The sequence below is a fragment of the Microtus ochrogaster genome, chromosome 16, assembly GCF_000317375.1.
Source record: "Microtus ochrogaster isolate Prairie Vole_2 chromosome 16, MicOch1.0, whole genome shotgun sequence".
Taxonomy (NCBI): Eukaryota; Metazoa; Chordata; class Mammalia; order Rodentia; family Cricetidae; genus Microtus; species Microtus ochrogaster.
The window spans coordinates 4,216,712-4,243,254 of NC_022018.1; the positions used below are offsets into that span (position 1 = coordinate 4,216,712).

The 26,543-nt window shown below is 36.6% G+C and overlaps 1 protein-coding gene across 1 annotated transcript in view; it reads left to right on the forward strand.

Moving 5' to 3' along the window:
* Plxdc2 (plexin domain containing 2) overlaps nucleotides 1-26,543 on the forward strand; it is a 384,159-nt gene that overhangs the window by 189,247 nt on the left and 168,369 nt on the right. Inside the window, exons 3-4 of the mRNA XM_026783054.1 lie at nucleotides 5,458-5,604; nucleotides 23,472-23,541. Coding sequence (XP_026638855.1) covers nucleotides 5,458-5,604; nucleotides 23,472-23,541 — 217 coding nt within the window. The remainder of the gene's footprint in view (nucleotides 1-5,457; nucleotides 5,605-23,471; nucleotides 23,542-26,543) is intronic.

A 26,543-nucleotide genomic window follows, 5' to 3' on the forward strand; every position in this document is an offset into this window, starting at 1 on the left:
GAAAGGTTAATTCCTCTAGATTCCATTACTCAAAAATAACCCAGTTAATATATGTTTAATATATTCTACAGACATAACTCTATTAATTATAAATGTATCTATATACATACATAAATAAACATGTATAATCAGACAGGATCAAGAAGGAAGTAACTAAAAATACACATTCACACTTAGGTAAACGTTATTTTATAAAATGTAGATGTCCATGAGCATTATAGTGAGGAAAGTAATGAGTTTAATATTTTTCTACTGGCCTTTGGTGACATGCAAGCAACAATAAATATTCAGTTTCAGATTTCCGCCTCCAGTGGTGACCTTACAAAAATTAAATTTTTTTACCAAGTGTTTCTATGATTTCAAGTTCATCTATTAATTAACAGCTATGAATCACAGGCTAATCATGCCAGTATATTAATTAGTGTTTGATCACAATGCCTAACAGAAACAGAAACAACCCATGGAAAGGCTTGTTTGGGTCATTGTTTTGTAGGATATAAATTCATTTTAACAGTGAAGGAATGGCCGGGCGGTGGTGGCGCATGCCTTTAATCCCAGCACTCGAGAGGCAGAGGCAGGCGGATCTCTGTGAGTTCGAGGCCAGCCTGGTCTACAAGAGTAGTTCCAGGACAGGAACCAAAAGCTACCGAGAAACCCTGTCTCGAAAAAAAAAAAAAAAAAAAAACAAAACAGTGAAGGAATGGCAGGGCATCTCACTTCATGGGGCAGGGTCATGTGGAAGAGACTGTTCCATCTTATTGGCTCAGGAAATGGCAGACAAGGCAGGACACAGGGCTTCCCATAGAGACACACTTCCTTCATTTAAGCTTCATCTCCTAACGGTTCCACAAGCTTACCAAATAGTTCAATCAGCTGCAGAACACACATTCTAGACATGAGCCTGTGAGGGGCATTTCACAGTCAGTACATAACAATTTGAAAATTATTACTATATATTCATGATGGAAAGAAATTATATGCCTGCTTATAATTTTAGTGACCTCGTGTGACCTTTTTTGAAGTATTTTTGTCACAGAGTCAGTATTCTTCATCAGACCTTTGGCCATAGCCTCTGCATGCCTACACAGAGCCAGGCCTTCACACAGCTAATTGCTCACTGGAATCGCTGTGATGGGCAGTTTAATTACCCCCTGTTTGATATGAAAGTAGGTATTACATGTTCCAGAATTTCACATTGATGATATATTTTCTCTATATCTACATGGATTAGAAAGATACTACCTTGTATTTAAAATATAACTTGGTAGAGGAAAACATTTGAGTCACAAGTTCATATTCCAAGGTTTTATAGATGCTGTTTCCTTGGAATGCTATGATGGTGTTAGATTATCCAATGTTTTCTTACTGTTTTATTATCTGACTTGTCTGTTTTGGATACCTATACAATTGCTCTTTGAGTCAAATGCCGTGATTCACATCTATAATGATAAAGCTAGCACTTAGGAGGTTACCATGAGGTCTAGGCTATCGGAAGCATTTAGTGGGTTCTAGCAAATGTGTGCCAAAGAAGAGAAGAGGGGAGAAATTATCACAGGACAATTCACAGTATACAGTTTTGTTGCAAATTCTGTGGGCTTTTCCCAAGGAAGGAGAGAAAATGAGGGAAAGGGGAAGAGAAGAGATTGAGGGATGAGAAGAGGTGTGGAAGGAAGCAGCCAGAAGAGGGAGGGAAAATATTCATGCCTCCTTTTATGTGTACCAATCTTGTCTTGTCCATTTTTCACAATTATGGCATTGTTTAACCTTAACTACCCTCATTAAAACCCTCTAGAATGCTGGGAGTTGAATCTTTAACATAGAGATTTTGAAGCAGGGCCAGCAATGGTTATCCCACTGCATCTGTCCTAGAGTGCTGTGATCTTTGTTTCTCAAGGCAAGGCTGTGTGGGCAAAGTAGGACTGCACTTACCTTTCTCACGAGTTTTTTTCCTTTTAATACTCTCACTATGCTCTTTCTTCAGTTTTGCTATTTTATCATACCTCTTACTTTCTTATGAAACACAGAGAACCAGCCTGTTCGTTTGTTAAATTTATTTCTTGAAAGTATGACTTACACACATAGTATTTAAAATAACTTTATGTTTAAATAAATAATAATCATATGTGAATATGTGAAAGCATTCTTTTTTTTGTTGTTTTTTTTTGTTTTTCAAGACAGGGTTTCACTGTAGCTTTGAAGCCTGTCCTGGAACTAGTTCTCGTAGACTAGGCTGGTCTCGAACTCACACAGATTCTCCTGCCTCTGCCTCCCAAGTGCTGGTATTAAAGGCATGCGCCACCTCCACATGTGTCAAGAGCACTATAATCCTATCTACTATAGACTAATATTTATGTGGTAGCCTTATGTTTAGCGCTATATGACTTACCTGGAAATCTTGATTATTTAAATGAATCCAGATATCAAATTCTTAGCACATGGATGGCTATACAATAAGTTCTAAATTTCCTGTGGTTCTCAACGAAATACACTTGGTATCCAGATGTCACTGCTGCATCTAGAAATATGAATAATCCATAAATACTGTGTGTAGTGATATTGCTTAACAGCCATGGCAGAAGAGAACACTGAGGTTGGATGGTGTAGACTGATTCTTGCAGGATACCTGTAGCTATGGCGAGCCATCCGCTGCATGTTTTGGAGGATGCCCTGTGTTGCCCTACAGCTGCAGATTTGCAGGCAGTTGTTGGCAACCTGAGTTTATAGCATTTGGAGTCACCCGCTGAGCCGTCTACTTTCAGTAACAGTTGGTTTCCTAAATGAATTGGTAAGTAGTCACCTCACGGTGGTGCTTTGCTTTATTGTCTCTGGTAGTAGAAATAGTTTTGCTTTAGAGGAGAAAATAAAAATCTTTGTGCCCAAAGTGACTTTCAATAACTCTCTAAGAGTCATTATGCCTAAAAATGACAAAAAGTAGTTTGAATAATTTATTGATGCTAAAATCTCACATTTTTGAGATATCTACTTTATAGCTTTTCTGAGTGCCTGAGACAAATGCCTCTCTGGGGTTTAACAATTTGTGTGTCTACTTTTCTAGGTAAACAATAAATTGCTTTTATCTTTGAATAAAAGTTGCCATGGCAACTTGGCAAAATTGAGCTATAGAAGTCAGTACCAAGTCTTTAGCTTAACTTCAGTGTTTTCAAGACCTGATATTGTTTTGAAAAATTGCAGCTTAGTTGAAAATTAAGGGTATGGTCTCACATATCAGATATATGTATTACAGCCAAAGTTGTGCGTAATTTTTCAGATAATTCATTATCTCGTTACATTTTTATTAATCATGATAACAAAAAAGTATTTGTTTAAATAATTACAGAGATTAAGGAGAAAACCAATTTTTTTAAACGTTGACTTCTACCTTTATACTGAACTCTATTCTTAATTGATTAAGCTTTATGAATTACTAATTTCATATGAATTTTACCACATCATATAATCAGTTACACAGTGTGCCTATTGTATACGTTAGTTTTACTCAGCTTATTACAGTTTATAATAAACTCGTAACAAATTATCATTCATTGAGCATTTTCTCCAAAGTCATCTTTTCTAATACTCACTGAAACTGAAGAAGTTAGCATTTTTTGCTGTTCAGACCTGGCGCCTTTGGGCAAGTTATGTAAGGCTCCACATTTTTGCTCGGTGACTCCATAGAATGCAAGAATTGAGTATGTGTTTGTTACCAAGACCTAAAAGGTCTTTAAAGTCACTTTTTTCTGTCTTGTTTAAGTTTTATTATGAATAAGAGCCATGCTTTTTATATCAGTATTCCTCTATTAAGGTGAGGTATGAATAAAGCAGTTGAACAAGTGTATTTAGATAATCACATGCAGATAAACATAGCCAGAGAGAAAGCTTCTTCGTTAGTGTCTGCCATTTTGTCCTATCTGTGTGTTACTTTTATTTTCAGTAGTCTCCCCATAATGCCAAAATGGCAACTGTACCAAATCTCACATAGATATCCCATAATCAGAATAAGGGACCTTACATCCTCTAAACACGTTGCCAATGGCCAATCTTTCACTGATGCTCACACATGTCCACTGCTTTGTTGTGACTGGTAAAATAGCATGGCTCATTCTCCTTCTTGTGTAGAGGTCCCAGCAGGAAAGCAACAGACACTAGGAGACACATCACAATGTTTTGGTTCTCATGCATTTTGTCATGACGCTATGAAAGAAAGACCTGGAAATTCACAAGGCTGCCCATCATCCCAGCTTTAGAACATCTCATTTCCATGTCCTTTAATCTCCTATATTATTCTATGTCTACAGAAGTTTCTTGCACCCAAAACTTAACTAAAATTTTTCTTATAAATTTTATTAAATAAAAACTCAACTTCTGGTTTACATCCATTCCCTTCAATACTTTTGTCTTGAATTGTTTTATTTCTTTTAGGAATGATGCAAAATCCTTTTGAATATTGGTTAGACATGAGCCTTCTTATACTTTCTATAATCAGTTTCTGTACACGTTGACCTGGTGATCTGTGAAGACATACTTGAGATTCCGGTTTTGACTGAATGGCTTGGTACATCAGTTTTATTCTAGAAACACTTTGATAATAAATGTATTAGACAGAATTCACTTCCAAAACATTATTGCCCAAATAAAAGAAAATCTTTTCTTCACTTTGCACATATTCACCAAAATGTCAGACAAAATACATATAAAAAGTGAATATAAATGCATATAATTACACATGAAATTAAATATCTCTTAAAATGATGCATGTGACATGTCTGACTTTTATTGGGTAATTGAGACCCAAATAGAGAGTGCCATGCTTCCTGGCAAATGCTTACTTATCCATGGAGGAGCCATCTCCAAGCCCCTCATAGACATCACATTTTGTGGCTAATACATGCATATGATCTGCATTATCCAAGTGTCCTATGCTTTTAAAACATTCACTTTCCCCATTGAGCTGGAAGCATGAGAAATAAAATCCCTTTACAAAGCACTGTAATGTGACCCATAATGAGAATTCAAATAAAAGTAGGTTTTAATAACCCAAATTACGCAGTTATCTGAATTTCTAGTATTATTAACTAAATTCAGTCCCAAATAGAATGTTTTTAAAGAATAAATTATTTTTGTTGTTGCTCAATGTAATTATGCTCAGATCTTCACTAAATATTTCTAAATCAAATGTTTTTGTCTTGTCAGCAGTTAAATGTCTACTCTTACTATCACAAAAAGAAATACATAGTGCATAGAATATAAATCTGATTGTAAGTTTTTGTATTTAACCGTTTCTTTTAAAGAAAATAACTTATTTTACATATTTAATTTTTATTTCAATTCACTTCTCTATGACTCTACTTAAACCATTTGCTAGATTAGAGATCACTGAAATCTTTAATTACAGAAGAACTATTAAAAATAAAATTAGCGGAAACAGTTCTTAATGTTCGTCATTCTCCACCAATGCAGGAGGACACAGATCACAATTACTACATATCTCGGATATATGGTCCAACGGACTCTGCCAGCCGAGATCTGTGGGTGAACATCGACCAAATGGAGAAAGACAAAGTGAAGATTCATGGGATATTGTCTAACACTCATCGGCAAGCCGCGGTAAGTGCTTTGATAAGCAATGTTTCTTCTCTTCACTCTGAGAAAAGTGTACAATTGATATGTGGTTGTTTTCCAAGAACTCGGTTCTGTGACTGTCGTGCACAACTACATATAACATAGTAAGGAAAACAGGAGAACTGTTTGGACAAACTCATCCATTTGCCATAGTGTTTTTGATGGGTTACATATTTTCTTCCAAGACATGATTAATATTGGATTATTTTCAGTTTATGTAACACTTTAAAACTTGCTTGATCTTGAATCAGATCTCATACTTGAGCTTATTGTTTTTCATGTCAGGAAAATTAACAAAGTACATTTGTTATTAGGACAATAGTGCTGGCCAAGTTAGAGGCTTGGGAGAAGAAACTGTATAAAAGAGAGAAATAATACAGAAGGCATCAAGTTGGTATGTAAGTCTGGGCTGATTGTTTACTAGTGGCCTCTCAGGGAGCAAATGATTTATTCTGAGGGACTGTTTTGGCACCTGTCAGGTAGCATTGGAGTGGTGTCTTCCCTCCCAAAAGAAAAGTAGAAAAGGAGGAAAGTGAAGAGGAGAAAAAGAAAACAAAACAAAAAAAACACAAATAGACATTGTAAGAATTGTAATGACAAAGTTATGTTGGCCAGGGTGCATCAGTAAGGCCCCACAGTTTTCACCTCTCAGCATAAACACACACATACATGCACACTTTTATATATACACACAAACATACACAGGTATACAAGAACACACAGGCACGTGAACACATAAATAAACACATGTACATACAGACACACAAACTCAAGCACATGAGCACACATGACTGAGTAGACACAAACATACACACAAAAGCATACATGAACACGCACACAGTTACACAAAGACACACAAGAACACACATATACACACACAAACATGGGCAAACACACAGAGTGCACACACAGGCCAACATGGACACCTACTAGCGCACACACACACACACACACACACACACACACGAACAAAAGGCATACATGAACATACACAGGCACACACAGACACTGATGCAGGCACACACATTGCTATTCCTCCTTTAGGTGGTACCCAGAGCTTTACTAACCTAGAGGAGGAAACAGGAAATGAATAGCAGGGCAGCACTTAAGGCAAGATTTCCCCATATCTCATGGACAATTCTTGATGGAGAATTCTCTAGTAATCTGCATAGAAGCAGAACTTAATTTTAAGCCCTAGGGGAAGACCTGTGGATTCCCCCAATCTTGTCACCAATTTATACAATTTGCATGCTCAGGGGTTCACATTCTGTCAACAAATTAGACCAGAAAAAGAAACGCAAAGAATGATTTTGCTGGGGAAAGACCCAGGGGTAGCTAATTAATACTGTTCTGCATACACAGGAGATAAAATGAGAAAGCCAGATGCCTGAGCGTCCCTGAAGAAGCACTGCCTACCCTCTTTCTCTTATGGATCCCCCAGAGTGAATGAGAGGGACATGGCAATGTCTTACCTGGGAATGCAATTGAATGAAAAATTGTCCTTCTAGCACCATTACCTACAATGTCCATAATAATTTGGAATCTTGGGTGTTTGTTCTACAGAGAGAAGAGGTAGAGAGAAATAAAATAGATGTTTTCCTGTTTTCTTACAGTATTTCAGAACAAAGTAAAACTTAGAAATATTTTGTTTGTGTTTGACAAGTCAAAACGCTACATTTTTTTCTTTCCTGCTCTTTTTGAAAGTCATAGTCTACAGCATTTATGTAACACATATTTATGGTAGAATCTAATTTTGTATATCCTCAATGTTTCCATTATACATCTGTTTATGCTACATTTCTTCAATCATCGTTTAAGATCTGTATAAGGCAGATGCTAAAGATTAACTTTGCAGTAGACAGATTAAAGCAAGGAGCCTGCCTTATTAAATGCTGAAATTTCTATACAAACCCATAGCACATAGCAAGCAATGAGACTAACATTTTACACAAAAAATATGACAGTTATTTGGGTATTTTTTTATTCAAAGTCACACAGTTACAAGGTGGCTGTTCTAGCCATTTCTGATTGCAAACTTAGAAGCCAGCCTGAGCTTGTTTCTTTTCTTCCGTGTCAACTTTTCATGCTGAAAGCTCTGAAAATTTCTTCTATATTCCTGAATTCACATTACTTAGTATGGTGCTGGATGCACTGTTCAATTCAAGACCAAATATATCAGAACCCTTCTATCCTGAAGGCATCAATAACATTCTCATTTGAAACTCCCAGAGAATTGCCCTCATCTTCATGCAAGGCGCTGGGGTTGGAAATTAGGAGACCTTGGTTTTCCTGTTCATTTTCCTCATTTTCTTGAAATCTAACCTCTCTGTACCTCAATTTTATAACTTGAAAGAAAGAGATAAAAATGCCCGCCTACCTATCTAGAGTTATTGTGCAATTAAAACAGAAATCATCATGAAGTGATGGATACTAAGAACCTTAAAAGATTAATGAGCTTGTAGAATTTTGTTTTTTGAATATTCCAGTTCTTTATAACAATAATAATAATCATCTGCCTGGGAATGAAGCTCATTATAGCATGCTTAAATAGCATACAGAAAGCACTAGACTTGTGCCCCCGCACTGCAGAAACTGGATGTGGTGAAAATGGCTGCTTCCTGATATTGGGGAGGAAGAAACAAGAGGCCCAAAAAGTAAAGTTCATTATGGATGATGTAATGGTTCTAAGGGCAGCCAGGCAACACTAAACAGTATCAAAAAAAAAAAAAAAACTGTGTTAAAATAAAAAACTAAACTAAAGGGGTCTGGGAAAATTGACACCACAATTAGGAGCATGTGTGGGGCTTGCTGAGTTCTTTTCCTACCTCCCACATCAGGTGGCTCATAACCATTTACAACCCCAATATCAGGAAATCTGATGACTTCTTCTGATCTTTTCAGACACTTGTATGCATGCATGAGCATACTCCCACACAGACATCCACAACATACATACATACATACATACATGCATGTTGAAAGTAAAATAAACATTTTTCTTAAAAAGCAGGATCACAATAGTTAAGATTATGAAAATAAGTTATTGACTACTGGAACATGGCAAGAAGGGATATGAAAGGACTGGGCTAAGTTAAGGCTACAGTTAGAAAAAGGAGCTTATGGCCAAGATGCAGAGTGCAAAGGGATAAAAAAAAATATTGTTGAGGACTTAAATTCAATCCTATTTCTTATCAAAATGATGCCTCAGGACTGAGGGGTTTCTAGTTAAATTAACTTAATGCCACTCTTTCAGGAGATAGAACAGGGTGACCGGAAGTCACGTGGATATGATAGGCGGTGGGGCAGGGTAAGCAGAAGACACATTGACATGACAGGAGGCAGGACAGGGTGCTCAGAAGTCACAGGTGAATTGGGATTGCCCTCTGTATGCTGTGAATACAATTGGTTAATAAAGAAACTGCCTTGACCTGTTGATAAGGCAGAACTTAGGTAGGTGGAGAAAACTAAACTGAATGCTGAAAGAAAAGAGGCAGAATTGAGGGAAAAGCCATGGAGCCGCCAGAGACAGATGCACTAAAACTTTGCTGGTAGGCCACGATCTGTGGTGATGCACATATTAGTGGAGATGGGTTAAATTAATATGTAAGAGTTAGCCAAAAAGAAGCTAGATCTAATGGGTCAAGCAGTGATTTAAATAACATAGTTTCTGTGTGATTATTTTGGTTTGAGCTGCCAAGCAGCCTGGAACCAAGAAATAGGGATATGATAGAAGGCAGGACAAGGTGGTCAGAAGTCACAATGATGTGATAAGAGGTGGGACAGGGTGAGTAGAAGTCAAGGGGATCTGATAGGAGATAAGCAACCTGCTAAGATATTGAGGGGGGGGGGCTCAGTTGAACTAATACCACATGTTTTCTTATTTTTGTTAAAGTTGTTGTGGAAGTGTGTAGGTGGGTCTAGCGAAATATGCAAAAGCATAACTAAGACTAGATCTGCTCAAGGAATTGGAGCGGGGGCATCAGAATCAACGAGGTAACTTATACTACAATCCTTCAGGATCTTTGGATAAAATTGTGTGGTGCAAAGACAGAAGTCCAAGGTTGCAGCTTAAATCAAATGGCAGCATAGAGGCATCCAAGTCCCTTTTCCAGGGGACCAGATGCAAAGATAGGCAGGTCAACAGACTGGCAGATTTAATAGTGGATGAATGGGTGGATGGGAGGGAGTGAAAAAGCCCAGGTGGAAAAATGCATAGCTATATTTGGTAAAGAAATTGCTGCCTATCTCCGCCATTATCTCACTGTGCTTCCTTCTACTGGGCAATTGTAATGGACTCTTGTCACAGATAAATACACACACTGCCTTGATTTTTCTTCTCCTTTTATTGATGGGAGTGTTGATTCTTTGAATGAGAAAAACAGCAGAATGAATGGCTTGGAACACTGTTCTTCGTTCATTTCCCTCTATTTTAATGTGGGTAAGGTTTGGAAGGAATCTAGATGGGCTTTCATCTGATGATTGTTTCATTTTTTTTTTTTAATTTCCTTCATGACTTCTGTGACAACTTGATGTTATTTAATAGAAAAGAATGACCTGGAATCATTCCTTTCCAACAAAACTAATATAATTAGAGTAGTGCTGGCCCACCATAGTCCCTGAAGTTAGTTAACTTTACCAATAAGTAAGGAAATGTATATTGGTAGTTATTCAGTTACTCTTGTTGCTTTTTCTGACTGTAGGAATCAAACTAAACTACAAGGAACCATAGGTAGAAAGGCGTAAGATGGGATCCCAGTGAAATCCACCAGGACCAATTTTACAGATTTAAAAATAAAATCTTTGCTTTTCAATTAAGAGTTTGTCTTTAAAAATGTGCTTGATGACATAAAGAGATGGCTCAGCAGTTAAGAACACTTGCTGCTCTTTCTTTCACAGAGTCTAAGTACTGTTCTCAGCACCTACATTCATAGCTCACAACCAGCTATAACTTTGTTTACAGGGCCTCAGAGGCCTTCTGGCTTCCATGGGCATCTACACACAAGTGGTTTACACACCTATGCTCAGGCATACACATAAAAATAAATATTTTTTTTAAATTAGTGCTTGAGTTTACATTTCATTGCAGTTAAATATGTTTTCTACCTTGAGGTTTTTCAGCAGGGAGGAACACTATAACACTAAAGGTAATCGTTGAAGACAATCTAATATATCCTGGGGTAGCTATGCTGGGTATAAAGTAACTAATTCTTGAAACATACATATTCACCTTTTGAAAGTCCCAAATGAGATAAGCACTCTACATTTTTATTCAATCCCACTGATCTTTCATATTCATGAATGCTGCTAAAGGGGATACCCCTCAATCATGTCTCAAGCTTGATCAATAAATCTCATGCCTCTCTTATCTTTCATCAAAGATTTTCTTCCTCTACATACTTTTGGTCATCTTTTCTGAGATGTTTTCATGAGCCTTTGTAGACATTCATGGTTTAATTTTAGATAGTATAATATAAAACGTGTACTCTTCCTGGGATTATTAGATGACAATGATTTTATATGTATCATTCAAGAAAAATATGTTTTAGGGAAAAATTTAACAAAATATCAATGGAATATAATGTTCATTAGGAGTAAATACCAGAAAAACATATATAAGTTTTTCTTCGTCATGGGCTGAACTTTAGGTATGGGTTGGATATTGTTTTTAGGAGGCGGTCATTCTTTATTGTATTTCTTTAAGTGTGTGTGTGTGTGTGTGTGTGTGTGTGTGTGTGTGTGTGTGCGCACATGCCAGGGCATCCATACAGAGATCAGAAGACATGTCGCATAAGTTTATCTTTTCCTTTGATCATGTTAGTCCCAAAGATCTAACTTGGCTTGTCAGGTTGATATCAAGCACATTTACTCATAGAGCCTTCTTGACACCTCAGGTTGAGGATGCTCTTTACCCTGTTGACAGGAATCAAATACCTTAGCTTCTGAAAAATCAACAAATTAGCTAAAGTAGTATGAGTATAAAATTTTAAATTTAAAAATCTTCAGGAAATCAGAGAGACTTTCTTTGTATTATTTTGTAAGTTTAATTTACAACTGTTTATAAATAGAAATAAAGCTATTTTTTAGCAGAGAATATTATGAGTTAAATTTCAACTTAGCCTAAACATCAACACATAGTCAAGTTTTGAAATATTTAAACCTTCTGATGAATTTCAACTACTGCATTACAAACCTTCACACGTGAACCAAGAAACAGCTTGTTAAAATGATGAGTTAGGGACTTAGGATCTGCCTAAGTACTCTGCCAGGAACTAATATGACCTTGAATGTGATATTCATTTAAGGATTTGATGAAAGTCTAACTTGATGAGTTTCTTCTACCCAGGCCCCACCACCCCAGCGGTTGTTTAATACTTGTGTAACACTGGGTAGCTTGTAGCTTTCAGGAACTTCTTATGGCTTGTGAGAAACTGGATTTCTCATGTTTGTTGTTGTTTAGTGATGGAGACATGGTATTAAATTGAAGTACAGAGACCATATTCAGTAGTGACTAAAATGTATGCATCTGAATGAAGTACAGTACTTGGAGACTTGCTTGAAAACCCCTCCCCAACTTAGTGCCTTGTGGACAAACCAAAGAGTATTTGTTGAATTAGGGAGAACAAGATGTGGTGATAGTTTCCTTAATCTCTAATTCTGAGGAGCCAGTACATTTGTTCGTGTTTACATTGCATTTTCAAGTTTATGAATACTCCCTTGATGAGTGTCACTCCATACGCAGAGTTAATTAAACATTAATTTGCTATGAACAAAAATTCTGGAGAGGTTAGAATGTCTAACTCTGAAAATCAATTGGATTGATAGAGTGTACTTCTCAAAAGACTAGCCAGTTCCCAGGTCTCTGTGTCTGAATATTGACAAGCTCCCTTACATTTTTAGGTTTCTAATGATCTCAGTCGCTGGATTCGCAAACCATGTCCTGTTGTCCTGTCCCACAATGTGAGAATTGGTTATAATATCCCATTTTCACAAATCTTACATAGGAAAGGTCTTACTAACTATTCTTCCTGTTATATTATTGCATTTGGGATTGTGTGAGGATCGTTTGTTGCCTGGAAACAGAATCTGCATTAAATCAAAAGACATTTGCATTGCTGGTATCTATTCATACATGCCTCTCCATATTCTATTGTCTCTTTAATATTTCCCTGTTGTACAAACCCGTCATTTGATCTTATCCTACTCATGCAGCTGTGCAGTCATGAATCGCTGAGTAAAGGGAACCCATTCTGTGTGAAGACTGTGGGGAAAGTGGAATTGAGTGTATAGATGAGTTAAGTAGGGGACCACCGTTTTGTCTGTGGCTGTAGATGACTGGAACCTTCTTGCAAAACATAAGGGCTTAAATTTATAACACTCCATTTTCTTTAATGTCCACTTTGTAGATAAATGTATTTCTGTAACTTCTTTTGTGAAAGGAATATAATATAAAGAAATTTAAAAAATTGAACGGAAGTTTAGAGACAGTATCTGAATATATCTGGAACAACAAGAAACAGCAGCATTGTATTTCTCAGTAAGGGGTGGAGAGAATGGAAAACTAAGAAGGCCGGGGAAGACATTTAGCATGAAGGCAGAAGTTCAATGCTTTCCCACTCAGCATGCCATTGCCTTCTGCACATGGTACCTCATTAGGCAAAGAATTTTGACCTGAGAAGAGTGGTCTCTGTCACGTTCAGAGTTTCAAATTTGCTTGCTTTGTCTTGGTGCTGTGAATATGTGTTCTCTCTAATCGTATTTATTCCTTCATTTTGAATAAAATTAAGAAAACATAGACAGTGTTACATTTGGACATGCCACTTGGCCCCAGAGAATCCTGAACTCTACACTCAGTTTCTATTCTCTTGTTTAGCAAACATCTAGAAATGTCTACCCTGGTCTCTGGCAGACCCATAGACAGCAAGCCCCCATTAGACAAAATGAAACTTTTATACCTGAAAAGACATGAAGGTCTGACTATGTTTAGGCTTCATGATTATAACTAGTTTTTGAAAGATTCAATCACTGGTATAGACAAAAGATGAAATTCTCAGGACAGTTTTGAGTTAAACATTTTGCTTTGAAATGAGTCCTGCTACAGTGTAATGGTTTCAACTCACGACTTCTTCTTTGTGGAGTTCTGCGCTGGGATAATTTCAGTCTTCTAAAACCCAGAAAAATGTTTGAGAGTTACCACATAGCTTTCTTTTCATCCTATAAAACTGCTTTTAAAATAATAACGTGATAGTTAATCGTGTTTGTTCAATACTCGAAGTTTATCTATGTGCCTTATTCTAGTATTACTCATTGTACATCATTATTTAGCTATTATCCTTGTTCCCATACAGGCTCCATATAGTATTTATGTTGCATTTATTTCCCACATCTTTTCTTTTTGTAACTTTTTAATTTTTTTTAATGAGCTTAAATGTTCCTCTTGTTTAGTTAAAGATGCCTTCCTTTAGCTAGAACGTTAAAATTATAACCTTGTTTTTCTGTGTTCATCATATTGGTAGATACTGACATGGCTAAAATTAGTAGGCTTGAATCTTAACCCCCTAAAGCAAGAAAACTGAAGAGAGTGTTCGGCAAGAGCCAATCAAGTCTTGATGACCCTGCCCTCAGTCATGCTAACATCTCACTCTTAGTAAGTTGTGAGAAAAAGTTTGCTCTAAAACTAAGTTTGCCCCAACCCTTGCTGCTACTCTTAGATGTTCCTTCATTTGTGCCTTATCCATTAGATGGTGACTCAAATAGCCTCCTACCACACCTAAGCTTGACCGGAGACGGCCCAGCTTCTAGTTCTGCAAGAGATAAAGCTCTGCTATTTGTAATTACATAGACTCATGCATTCTCTTTCTGTGGAACAAAACAGATAATGCCATGCGTAAACACAGGGTGTTTCCTTGGATGTAACAGCGTCTGCTGAAGGAGGCTCCTGATAATTTATTTATCTGCCTTCATTGCAATAATTGTTATTATCTTTTTGTAAATAATAAGTATTTTGCTTATCATCATACTTTTAACTACTAAGTTTCACATTCATTCTTTTTAAGTATAGATAAAAAATACTTAGCTATGTCTGGCACACTGAATGTTAACTCCATTCCCTTAACCCCTGTAGACATGGTGCTATGGTTATTTCAAAGCATCCCAATGAGAGCATTGTGATATTGCTCAGAAATATTACCTGTAGTTCTGATATCAACTCTACTAAAAAACAACTTCCCTTAATTGATTTAATTCTTTTTTATGAAAACACTTGACAGCATGTTCAAATATTGAGGGAATACACAATTTAATAATTTTCTGCAGTTTATCAAGAACTAAATAAGTACAATTTTTATTTAGGAAACTAATCTTAAAGAACTATTGATGGGCTAGACACAGTCATGAACATAATTCATTGTTAACCATTATTGACATAGTACTTAAAGAGATTTAGACAACCTTTAGTCATTTGATCCTATGAATCAACTTTTCAAGGATAGTCTTAACATTACGGCTAAATGTTCATGAAGTCATAAAGCCTCAGTGCTGGATAGTTTTATGTCTACTTGACAAAGGTTGGACTATGTGAACAGAGGGAACCTCAACTGAGAAAATTTCTCCAGAGGATCTGACTGTATGGCATTTTCTTAGTATTAATTGATGTGGGAAGATCCAGCCCATTGTGAGTAGTGACATCCCTGGGCTGGAGGTCCTAGGTTCTATAAGGAAACAGGCTGAGCAAGCCATGATGAGCAAGCCAATAGCACCCCTCCATAGCCCTTGTGTCAGCTCCTGCCTTCATGTTCCTGTCCTATTTGAGTTCCTGTCCTAACTTCCTTTAATGGTAGACTGTGATGTGGAGATATAAGCCAAACAACCCTTTTCCTTCTCAACTTGCTCTTGGTGAAGTTATTTCATTGCAGCCATAGTAATCCAATCTAAGACAGCCACCACCCAACCCAAGATGATGGCATGTCAATAAAGCCAAATAAACCCTTTCCTCACCAATTTGCTCTCGGTACTGTTGTTTCATTACAGCCATAGAAACCCTATCTAAGACAGCTGCTAACAAGATCAGGTGCCAGGCTTTACAAAATCCTGCTAGCATGTTCAATAACTAGAAAAAAAAATGATGCCAAGTTCGAACATGAAGTCTCACTGAATGAAGACTGTAAAAGGCATGCCTTCTGATTCATCGGGGATCAATGCTACTGTCATCTGCCAGGAAAAGCACTTTATGTCCCATGTTCAGTATCAACAAAACTGTCCCCTTGCTATGTGCGTCTTGCAGAGGCAGAGCACACCAAATCAAATCAATCATGTTTATCCAATGTTTATTAAATCATGTTTACTTACTAGAAAAACAACATTTACTAGAAATAGGCAACTTTGCTAGGAACAACTGAGTAGAAAAAACAATGTACTAAACTTAGTAATTGTACAAGGTTCACACTTAAGTATGGACCACTCACCTGAAACAGTATGATCAATATTTTATTTGATAATGTGAGATTAAGATAAATTCTCCAATACAAATAATCATATTAATGATATTCATTCTGCTGGCATGTTCAGTAGATGAATGTCTCCCTCAAATAAAAGTTATTTGAATGATTAAAAGTAGAATTTGAAAATGTATATATAAAACTTGATGAAAATTCAGTTCATTCTTGAGCATATACTTTTCAGACACCTTGTTATGGTCTTATGAGATCAGCAATTATTAAAACTTTAGTTATTACTAATTTTCCTCCTTTAAGCTGCTTTCAGCAGTTTTGTAGCCGGTAAACAGAAAATAAAAAGACTCAGGGAACTAGACATGCATAGACTTATCAACAAAAGAAGGAGCTATCCTCCAACAAACAGCAGTTTGTGTTGATGGAGTTTCTGTAAAACATGGTTCTGGGAATTATAAATGGCACCCACAGCGAGATTCCCAACTTATTGTGCTCAAAAGTTAGAAAAGAATGATACAAGCTTTAAAAAGAAAGTTTCACCATAAAAAGGTCATAAAATATGTGCTTGTGATGTGCCAACACGCTAATGCACAGGCTTCTCTCTGCAAGATTTTGCATACACAGCATTGACTACTGAACTTTCTTTCATGATAATACTGAAGAATAGACAAGATAAATGAGGAAGAGAAATGTTTTAGCTATAACTGTTTGTAACTAGTGGTAATATTTACAACACTATGAGAACTACAACAGATCATAATAAATATTCTAAAATGTGCAAAAGAATGAAGAAACTATATGTGAAATGTCAGGTGTCAATCTGGATCCATGGTTCTGAACATGTCTGACTCAATTGCCAACAGGAATTTCAAAAGGTGGGTTTGGAGAGATGTTTCACTCACAGAGTTTTGTTACCAATCAACCCTAAGAAGTGGTTCCCCAATATCTGTAACTCCAGTTTCCAGGGGATCAGATTCCTCTGTCATGGGCAGGCAGTATCACTCATGTGCATATACCCATCTTGAGACCCACACATGTACACCTAACTAAAAATGATAACATTTAAAGTAACACTTTAAAAAGGACACATTGAGAGAGCATTATTGAGAAGATGCTTTGTGATTCTTAAAAGCCATAATCACAGATAGCCACAGTTGCTCTCAATTCACATCAAATTATCTGGCCTCATAGTTCTACTGCCTCGTCAGGGCATGCTTCCTGACTTGTCTTCTTCCACGAGACCAATGATTCATTTGCTTGTCTAGAACATTCTCACTGCCCCACCTTTTCAAAAACTAAGACAGTTACCACATGGAATTGCTTTTATTATGTTACTTACGCTTCTTAATTTTTTTAGTTCTGAGTTTTAAAGTTTCTGTTCAATGCTGCAGGTAAACGGAGGACCACCTCTATGCTCTATTTTGATATATTATTTGTGTTTTCCTCAGACTACTAATCCATTAATTGAGTCTTCATATAGTCATTTTCCTTAATCACTTTATCCCTTTAACAATAAATATTTCCTGGCAAAGTATAATGCCTAAGGTAAGATTTACTATGCCAGTTTCTGTGTGATTTTTTTTTAGTTGTTGTTGTTGCTACGTTTTACAGTTTTTGGCTATGCTCAGGGATCCCTTAACCTTTGAGATACAGAATAGTTCCTGGACAGTTTGGGGCCACCTTTAATTAATGTCTATCGCATAGTTAAAGGATGCATAACTAATTAGTGATAGCAGATGCTCTTACAGCTAACACAAGTGACCTTTCTTCCTACTTTCATCAGCTTAGTTGGTCTCCCCAAGGCTTAGCATTCTTCCAGCTGGAAATCTCACTGTCACCATATTCTGTATCTCCAGTTTTCATGCTCCGTAGAGAGAGTCCTTCTGTTTTACTGCATATGCTACAGTCTGTGTCCTGTATTCCATGCACTGAGACTCTTTTCAGTTAGAATATATTAACTGTACAATGACTATTACTAAAACTCTGATTTATTTTTTATATGTGGTTGTTTTGTCAGCATGTATATCTGTGCACCATTTGCATGCTTGTCATGCACCTGGTCCAGAAAGTGTTGGAGCCTCTCAGACTAGAGTTACAGATGCTTATCAGCTGCCATATGTGTGCTGCAAATCAACCCAAGTCCTCTGGAAGGACAACAAGTGATCTTAACTACTAAGCCATCTCTCACACTCTCAAAACTGGATCTCATTATATCTTCCTCAGACATGGATATAAAGTGTTTCAGACTGCATTTATTCCCCTTCTTACTAACAATTAACACTACTCCACTTTGGGTCCTGTCGTTTTTGTTTGTTTGTTTTCTCTTATTTTCCCTTATTCTTACTTTCTTTGATTCCACATATGAAAGAAAACATGGTATCTGCCTTTATGAGTCTAGCTTTTTACTTTCATAATGATCTCTAGTTCCATCCATTTTCCTGCACATAATATGATTGAATTGTTTTAACAGGTCAATAACCCTAAATTGTGTATGGATGCAACATTTTCTTTGTCCATTTATTTACTGCCAGTTACCTAGGCTGATTCTGTAATTTGGCTTATCAGAATGATACAGCGATAAACAGAAAAATATGAAGAACTCTGTGATATATTAGATTCCTTTCGGGTATGCACCCAGGAGTGATGTAGCTAGACCATATATTTCTTCTTCTATCACATCCTCACTAACATTTGTTTTTTTATTACTTATGTTTCTTGATGACAACCATTTTGACTGGGTTCAGATGGAATATCAGTGTGTTTTACTTGCATTTCTTTAAAATGTTACATGTGTTTATGCCTTTATTAACTATTTATATTCTTTATATGAAAAGTTTCTTTTTAGTTCAGTTTCCCATTTATTAAATGGATTATTTGTTCTTTAGATTTTTAATGTTTTGAGGTCTTTATACATTCTAGATAGTAAATATCAGAAGGATGAGTCACTGTTGATTTTCTTCTACTCTGTGGGCCATCTCTTTATCACTGTGATCTTTGTTTTCTTTGCTGTACCGAAAGTTTTAGAATGGTGCAATCCTGTTAGTCGGTTCTTCTTATTAGCTTTGGGGCAGTGAAAGCACTATTCAGAAAGTTATTGCCTTGCTTGAAAGGTTTCTCAGGTCTTCCTCTTGCAGTTTCAAAGTTTTTGGTCTTACTTTAAGGTCTTTGTGAAGAACTTATGGTGCTTCCTGTTTAAAAATCAATTTGGGGTACCTGAACTTGAACTCAAATGCCACTTCTTCATACTACTCCTTCTTCACATGGTCCTATTATGTATCCTTCAGTCATGTTCTCCCTATCACTAAGGAGACTCTGTGAAATTTACCCATTGTCTATCTCTCTGTTTCACACACAGTGATGAATGTGAAATTTACCCATTGTCTACCTCTCTGTTTCACACACAGTGATGAATGAAGAATGAAAACGTGAAAAAATAAAACTTCCCTTTATTCTTGTCTGACACTTCTTTTAGATGTATCGTCCTGGGAAAAATAATAATCTAATTAGTTATGGGTAATTACATTGAATATATAATCATTTGACTTGAAGGCACTTAATAAAATTTTAGAGCTTGTTTATATTGATATTTTATTATAACACACGTTTAGTTGGGAAAGTTATGATTTCCCTAATTTTGTCTAGCTCTTTGTGTTTACTATTTCAGTATTTGAGATTACTGCCTTTGTAATCAAACCTAGGTTCAAATCCTAGGTTTCTCCTTGAGCCACACTAAGCACTCTGAGTAGTTTTCACACTGAAGGATTTTAAAATAAGACTGAGTAAAGCCATTCAGTTTGTATACGTAGATATTGAAACAGATGAGTGAGTTATTCTGGGAAGAAAACCTGAGCTAAGGAAGCGATAACTGAACTCTGAAAGCCTTCCCCCCCACACACACACTTATTGGTCCCTGTTGATTCTTCACTGTTCACTGATAGGAAGCTGTTTCTGACATATGAGTAACTTCCCAGCTCAAGTCACATCTCTTCTTTCTGCCCAAGGCATGGCTCAAGTTGGAGGAGAGTTGAGCAGTGGAGCAACCTGAGTCAATACAGAGAATGAGTAGCTAGCTGGAAGAATGGCCTGCTTCCTGCAAACCTATGATAATCAGGCACGTTCCCCAGTGTTTCAAAGAGCTTACTGACAGGAACTGTTCAGACAGCTTGCACCTTAGGAATTGGGTTATCTCTTCTTTGTGCTTATGGACTTTGGTAGAATATCCAGTGTGGTACCCATTCATTCTTGTTCTTTGTCTTCCCAGTGTGTATGTGTATATAATGTTTGTTACATATGGTTGCATATGCACATGGGCATAGGCATATGTGTAGGTGTACTCACATGTGCAGGTGCATATAGATGCCAGGTGTTAACATCAGTCTGTTTCCCTCGATTGCTTCTCTACTTTATCTTCTGACACAGGGTTTCTCACTGATCCTGGAACTCACTGTTTGGGAGCAGACTGTCTGGCCCATAAGTCTTCCAGAATATACACTTCCAGCCCCTAGCTCTGGGATTGTAGCCATTATGTTCATCATGCCCAGACTGCTATGGGAAGCTCACTATCCAAACTCGGTTCTTTATGCCTTTACAGCAGGCACTTTGTCCAGTGACACATCACAGGCCTTCTGTCTTATACTATTTTTTTCCACAATATTTCTGCATATCTTAGCATGTGTCTTCCAAGATCAGTCTCCAAAGCAAGGTTCTGTCTAGGCTGCGGAAATAGCTTAGTGCATGAAGTTCTTGCTTCAGTGGCATGAGAATGTGAAATCAAATCCCCATGGCCACATGAAGTCATTGTAATCTGCAATCCTAGTACAAAATGGAAGTCAACGTCTGGAGAATTCCTGAAAACTCGTGGGCCAGCTAGTCTATCATGTATGAAATTGAGCAACAAGAGAACAAAGTAGAAAATGAGGACCTTCTACACATACCTCCTTGACCTTCCTGTGTATGCCAGCCTTCTCACATGGACATGGCCTTGGATCACACGTGCATACCCCATACTCTGTCACACATACCACACACACATATGGGCATGTATATGCACTCTTCTGCACACAAAGTTTTTTTGTTTTGTTTTGTTGTTAAGAATTTTCCTCAGTCATTAGATTGTGGATGAAGACACAACTTAAATCAGAGCAATACTTGAAAAAGTATAGAAACCATGATTAATGAAGGCTCGTGTGTCATGGAGGACAGGTACCAAAAGTTAAGAGTATTGTTTTTTAAAAACCAGAAGCTGCAGTCTTTGGCCAGCAATGAGAAGGACCACAAGATACAGAGTTGTCTGCTAATAGTTCTAGTTATGACTTAGTCTTAAACATGAGTTTTAGTGTGGTCCTCTTATTTCCAGGAGGGAAAAAAAAAAAACAATGGACTAAAGGATTTTGGAACAAGGTAATAAAGTAATGCTAGACAGTATTTTCAAGGGGTACTGGAGCCAAGGGTCTGTGAAGAAATGTGTGTGTGTGTGTGTGTGTATGTGTGTGTGTGTGTGTGTGTGTGTGTGTTTTGGGTTATTATTAATGACTCAAGAGAAATGTATGCATTTAACAGCCTTTTGGATGGCAGGGCCTGCTAAGTGCTATTGTATGGGGAAGAGAATGTCATCATGAGAGATAGATGGGAAAGAAGTTCAATGACAGGTATAATTCTTGTGGATGATGGATTCTTAGCTTTTATTTCAACACTTATTTCATTCTCTATACTTTGTGTGTTACTTGTGCACCATGGTCTAACTCAAGACATATTTAAATATCTACAGTATCTGAGACAATATTTACCATGTGATTCTCATTCATCCTTGGTGAAAACTGGGTTTCTTACTGACAAATATTTAAAGCAAAATGTTAGTGAGAATGTAACTTTACTAATGAGCAGAGGAAGAGTTTAGAATGGCAAAATTCTGTCCACAATGGTAATTGCCGCCATCAAATTATTCTTGACATCTTTCAGACACATCAGTTAATATTGTTTCTTTCATTTTAGTGTTATCAGTGAGCCCTCATTTCAAGTGGCACAGAACAAACATTTTTATTTTACTGTTAGCATAAAATAAATGTGATGAAAAACTTTTTGGGAAGATGTGGGTTTGAAGAAAAAGGAAAGAAAAACTAATTGAAGGTCACTGTAGATTCTGAATGATTAACTCTGTGCCAAATAAGTCATTAGAAATCTCTGAAGGATATGAAACTGCAATCATTTGCAAAATTGGAGAGAACTAAATTCCAATAGACATACTCTTCTACATTTTAATTTGTAGATTCTGAGAAATGAATGTCAAAATGGTGGAATGTTAGCATAAGAGCCCTTACCATAGAAAGTCTGTAATGCTGTTGAGGTTTAACCAGGCTAATTAATTACCTTTGAATACACATATTTACGTATATGTATGTGTACATAGGTAGAAGATAGATAGATAAAGATAGATAGATAGATAGATAGATAGATAGATAGATAGATAGACAGACAGACAGACAGACAGACAGACAGACAGACAGACAGACAGACAGGTGGAAAGATAAATCTATTATTTTCAGGTCCTAGTCGTTGTTATATATAGCATGTTCTTATGTCTTGCCTCATAATGTTTTAGGCATACAAAACGCTATTCGTTTGCATTTTACTAGTTTTGTATACATTAGCATTAAGCTAAATATACACAAGCAAATCTTTTATATATTATGAATTGATACTCTAGGCTCCTTTAGATTGGTAAAAGAATAAAGCTTTTAAATTTTCTAACTACATCTATCCAATTTTTCCTATACCAAATCGAAATAGTTCTCCAGTAACTACTGTTTATAATTCAACTGTATAATTCAACTGTGTGCTTTTAAAATGGAGGCAATATGTTATGTCTGGGTAGTTCGCTACAATAAACAAACATGAGGATGTCTTCAGGTCTGCATCTACAGATTCATGACATCATCTCCCATCAGTCATTTTTTATTATAGGATATACAGAAAAACAAAAAGCAAAGCTAAAATAGTGTAAAAAGCACTATCTTTGGTTTTTATTCTACTGTTTTTTCATCAACTGGTAAAATGTCAAACTACCCCAGATAACTTACGCATGAAGTGGCAGAGAGATCCTTAAAAATAATGAAACAACAGTGGTAAGGGCGGTCAGAATATAGCTTGACTTGGAATTTAAATTTCCAGTTATTCTTTGTAAAAACAGAAAGATGTCAATAGGCCACAAAAATATAACTTTTTTTTCAGATGCTTAATTGCAAAAAAATATTCTTTAGTACCATCTAACACTTCATTTTTAAGGTCAACTACACTACCGATTGAGTAAAGGAGAAACATCATTTAGCTTTAATGGAAATGCTCTTTATTTTACATTTACCATTCTGCACATTATTGATTTATTTCTTTTTGTGATGTTGTTCCTTGCAGAGAGTGAATCTGTCCTTCGATTTTCCATTTTATGGTCATTTTCTACGTGAAATCACTGTGGCTACTGGGGGTAAGTTATTTTCTATGCACTCACCTAAAAACACACCTACAGTTTTTATTTTTAGAATATCTCATCTTACAAGATAGATGAAATTTATTAAGAAAATGATTGTCTTATGATACAAATACATGAGATTAAATAAACTTAATAAAGAGTTGAGCTGTTGGGAAAAGTTTTCAGCAGAAATAATAAAGTATAATTATAATTTTCAGGTTAGAATCACCTCTGGACTTTTCTGTGTTTTAATTCACCTTTTGGTAATATGGCAAGACTACATATATTTGAAATGTAAAAAAATGGAATAGAAATCACATTAAAAGGTCGGAAATAGAGTTGATGGCATATCTTAGATTTTCCTTTACTATATTTAATTACTATGCATGGGTATACACAATGCAACAACTTGTACTTTCCGTGGAATTATTTTACCTTGTCAATTAATGTCTTCTGTATTAACAGAAAAGTTTGAGAATCTTAACCACTGACATCCAGTTTGACTTTTCAAAGTATTGCTTTCCTTTATAAATGCAAATTCTGGTGTTTGAGACTAGTACTTTCTGAGGATGAAGTGAGCCACGTCTCACAGTATGTCCCAAAGGGTAGAGATGTATGCACCGTGATGTGCTGCTGAAGGAGTTCATTCCTGAGACCACCCCTGTAAGCCACACATGGTGTAGAAAGGGTGGAGAATGAATGAAAACAAAGGAAAAAACATAGAACGTAAAGATAAACACAAGGGAAATGTCACCTACAGACAAGTATAATGGAAATATTTAAGATATTTCTTGGAGAGTGTCAAAATCCTTGTGGTTTTAAAGGAAGAAAAAAATATCTCTTGGAGGGTCACAGTAATCAAACTTAAATCAGAGGTCTCACTAAGATAATTCAGATGTTGATCCATAACTTCACAATGAAAACAGATTCTCATTAAAAGTTTTCAAATAAAGATATAGAGGCATTTCAATTGTGTTCTAATAAATAACACCTGCCTGAAGATCTGAGAGTAAACAGTCCCGCTGGTCAGCCTTATAGACCAGGTAATAGTAACACACACCTTTAATCCCAGTAGCTACACTAGTTTGCCATAGAAATTGGGTAGTGCATGCCTTTAATCCCAACCCTAGAGGTGGTGGTAAAACAGGAGGAACCAGCTCTCAAATACAGTCTCGTTCTGAGATTCCTGGAGGCAGGATTGCTGTTTTGGACTGCGGTTGAAGTAATAGCCAATGGCTTGCTGTTTACTTTTCTGACCTTCATGTTGAACCCCAGTTTCTCTGTCTGGGTTTTCATTAATCATGCTTCATAAACATTTAACTTGATGACTCTTCCATTGCTTGTTTATCCAAGCAGTTCTAAACCAAAACCCATAATAGGCTCTGGAGAAGAAACTCCAAGCTGTACCAGGAAGGATAGACTATGGTTCTTGGATGAGGTTATCATCTCATGTAAGGCAAAGAAGGGGAAGTGATATGGATAAACAATAACAGGATAATCATAAATGTGAAAGGAGAGGGAAGTTACTCAAAAGGGAATGATTTCTGTGGAGCAACGCAAGACAGGTTATGACAGAACCGACCTTTGGAGCCAACCTCTAAGAGGGTTGGATTTTATAAAGCAAAGAAGCAATGGATAAAAAGTGAAGAGAGAAAAGATAGTCCAGAAAAAGGAGTGCTGAGCGAAGTTAGTCTGAGGCCTATGTTGGTTGTGTTTGGAAAAGGTGATGTGGGTACTTCAAATGCCGGGAGTAGGAGCTTGAGTGAGATCTTGCCAGCCTAAGGTTGTTCAGGGTAGATCTAGTCTGACCTGAGAGTGGGGGAAAGGGGAAGGATGAGTGATGGCAGAGAAACTAGAGAGGATAGCTTTATATCTTTAAAATTTTTATTTTATTTTAGTATATATTATAAAATCATATAGCACTATAATAGAGTATTATATAATAGACTGTATAACAGCACAATGTGGATGATACATTGTATAATGTGATAGCATAAATAATAATATAATTGTAATAGTCTTGGTATTAGTCTTAAGTATGTGGGAGTGCATATATGTACACATGCGTGGATGGATTTGTGTGTACCTCAGAGTGTGTAGGGGGCTCAAAGAAAAACTGAAGGAGCAGATTGTCCTTCCACTCTGTGAGTCTCTAGGACAAAACTCTGGCCATCGGGCACAGCAACAAGCACATTTTCTCACTGAGCCATCCTGATAGCCCAGGATGGCAGTTTCAATTCTTTTTGTAGATACACTTCCTGAGCTAGGTGAAGTGGAAAGCGGAAAAGGCAAATGCAACACTTATCATTTAAATTGTTTAATGATTATAGTTCAAAAAGCTTCCAGTCAAAAGACTCCATGATATCGCATTGGAAAAAAAGCTAAGAGTTTTGAGATTTGAAGTCTTGAAGACCTTTGTAAATGACGAGGTATTAAAACTAGAAGGCAATTTGACAAATATCCAGTGTCATCGCACATCTTAAACAGGCTGTACACCATAGAGGGCTCAGAAGAGAATAAAACCTGCAAGTCCGATTTTAAAATGTTGACTTCAGGACGTTACTCTAGGTGAGGGTCAGTGATTTTGAGGTAGGGGCATCAGCTTCCATTCTATTGACTGTCAATTATCCTTGATTGTGTCTCTGAGTTCTGCAGGATCCTCTTTCTATAGCAATGTAGGAAAAAATAACGTATGGTAAATACAAGCTGTGTAAACAAACAAAGCTATGCTATGAAATACTTCCTATCTCATTACCTCACTATTTGTTTTTCCCCTGCTTTCTTAACCATCCTCTACACACACACACACACACACACACACACACACACACACACACAAAATTTAAGACCGAGAGCTAAGATTAATTCTATGATAATACCCCATATTGCTGTTAAGATCAATGCAATTTCAACTCAAAAACTGATTTAAACACAGAAAAATACATCATTCACAGTGGCAAATCTTTGTTATGTACATGTATATATTTATGTGTCACAAATAAACTTCATTTCTACTT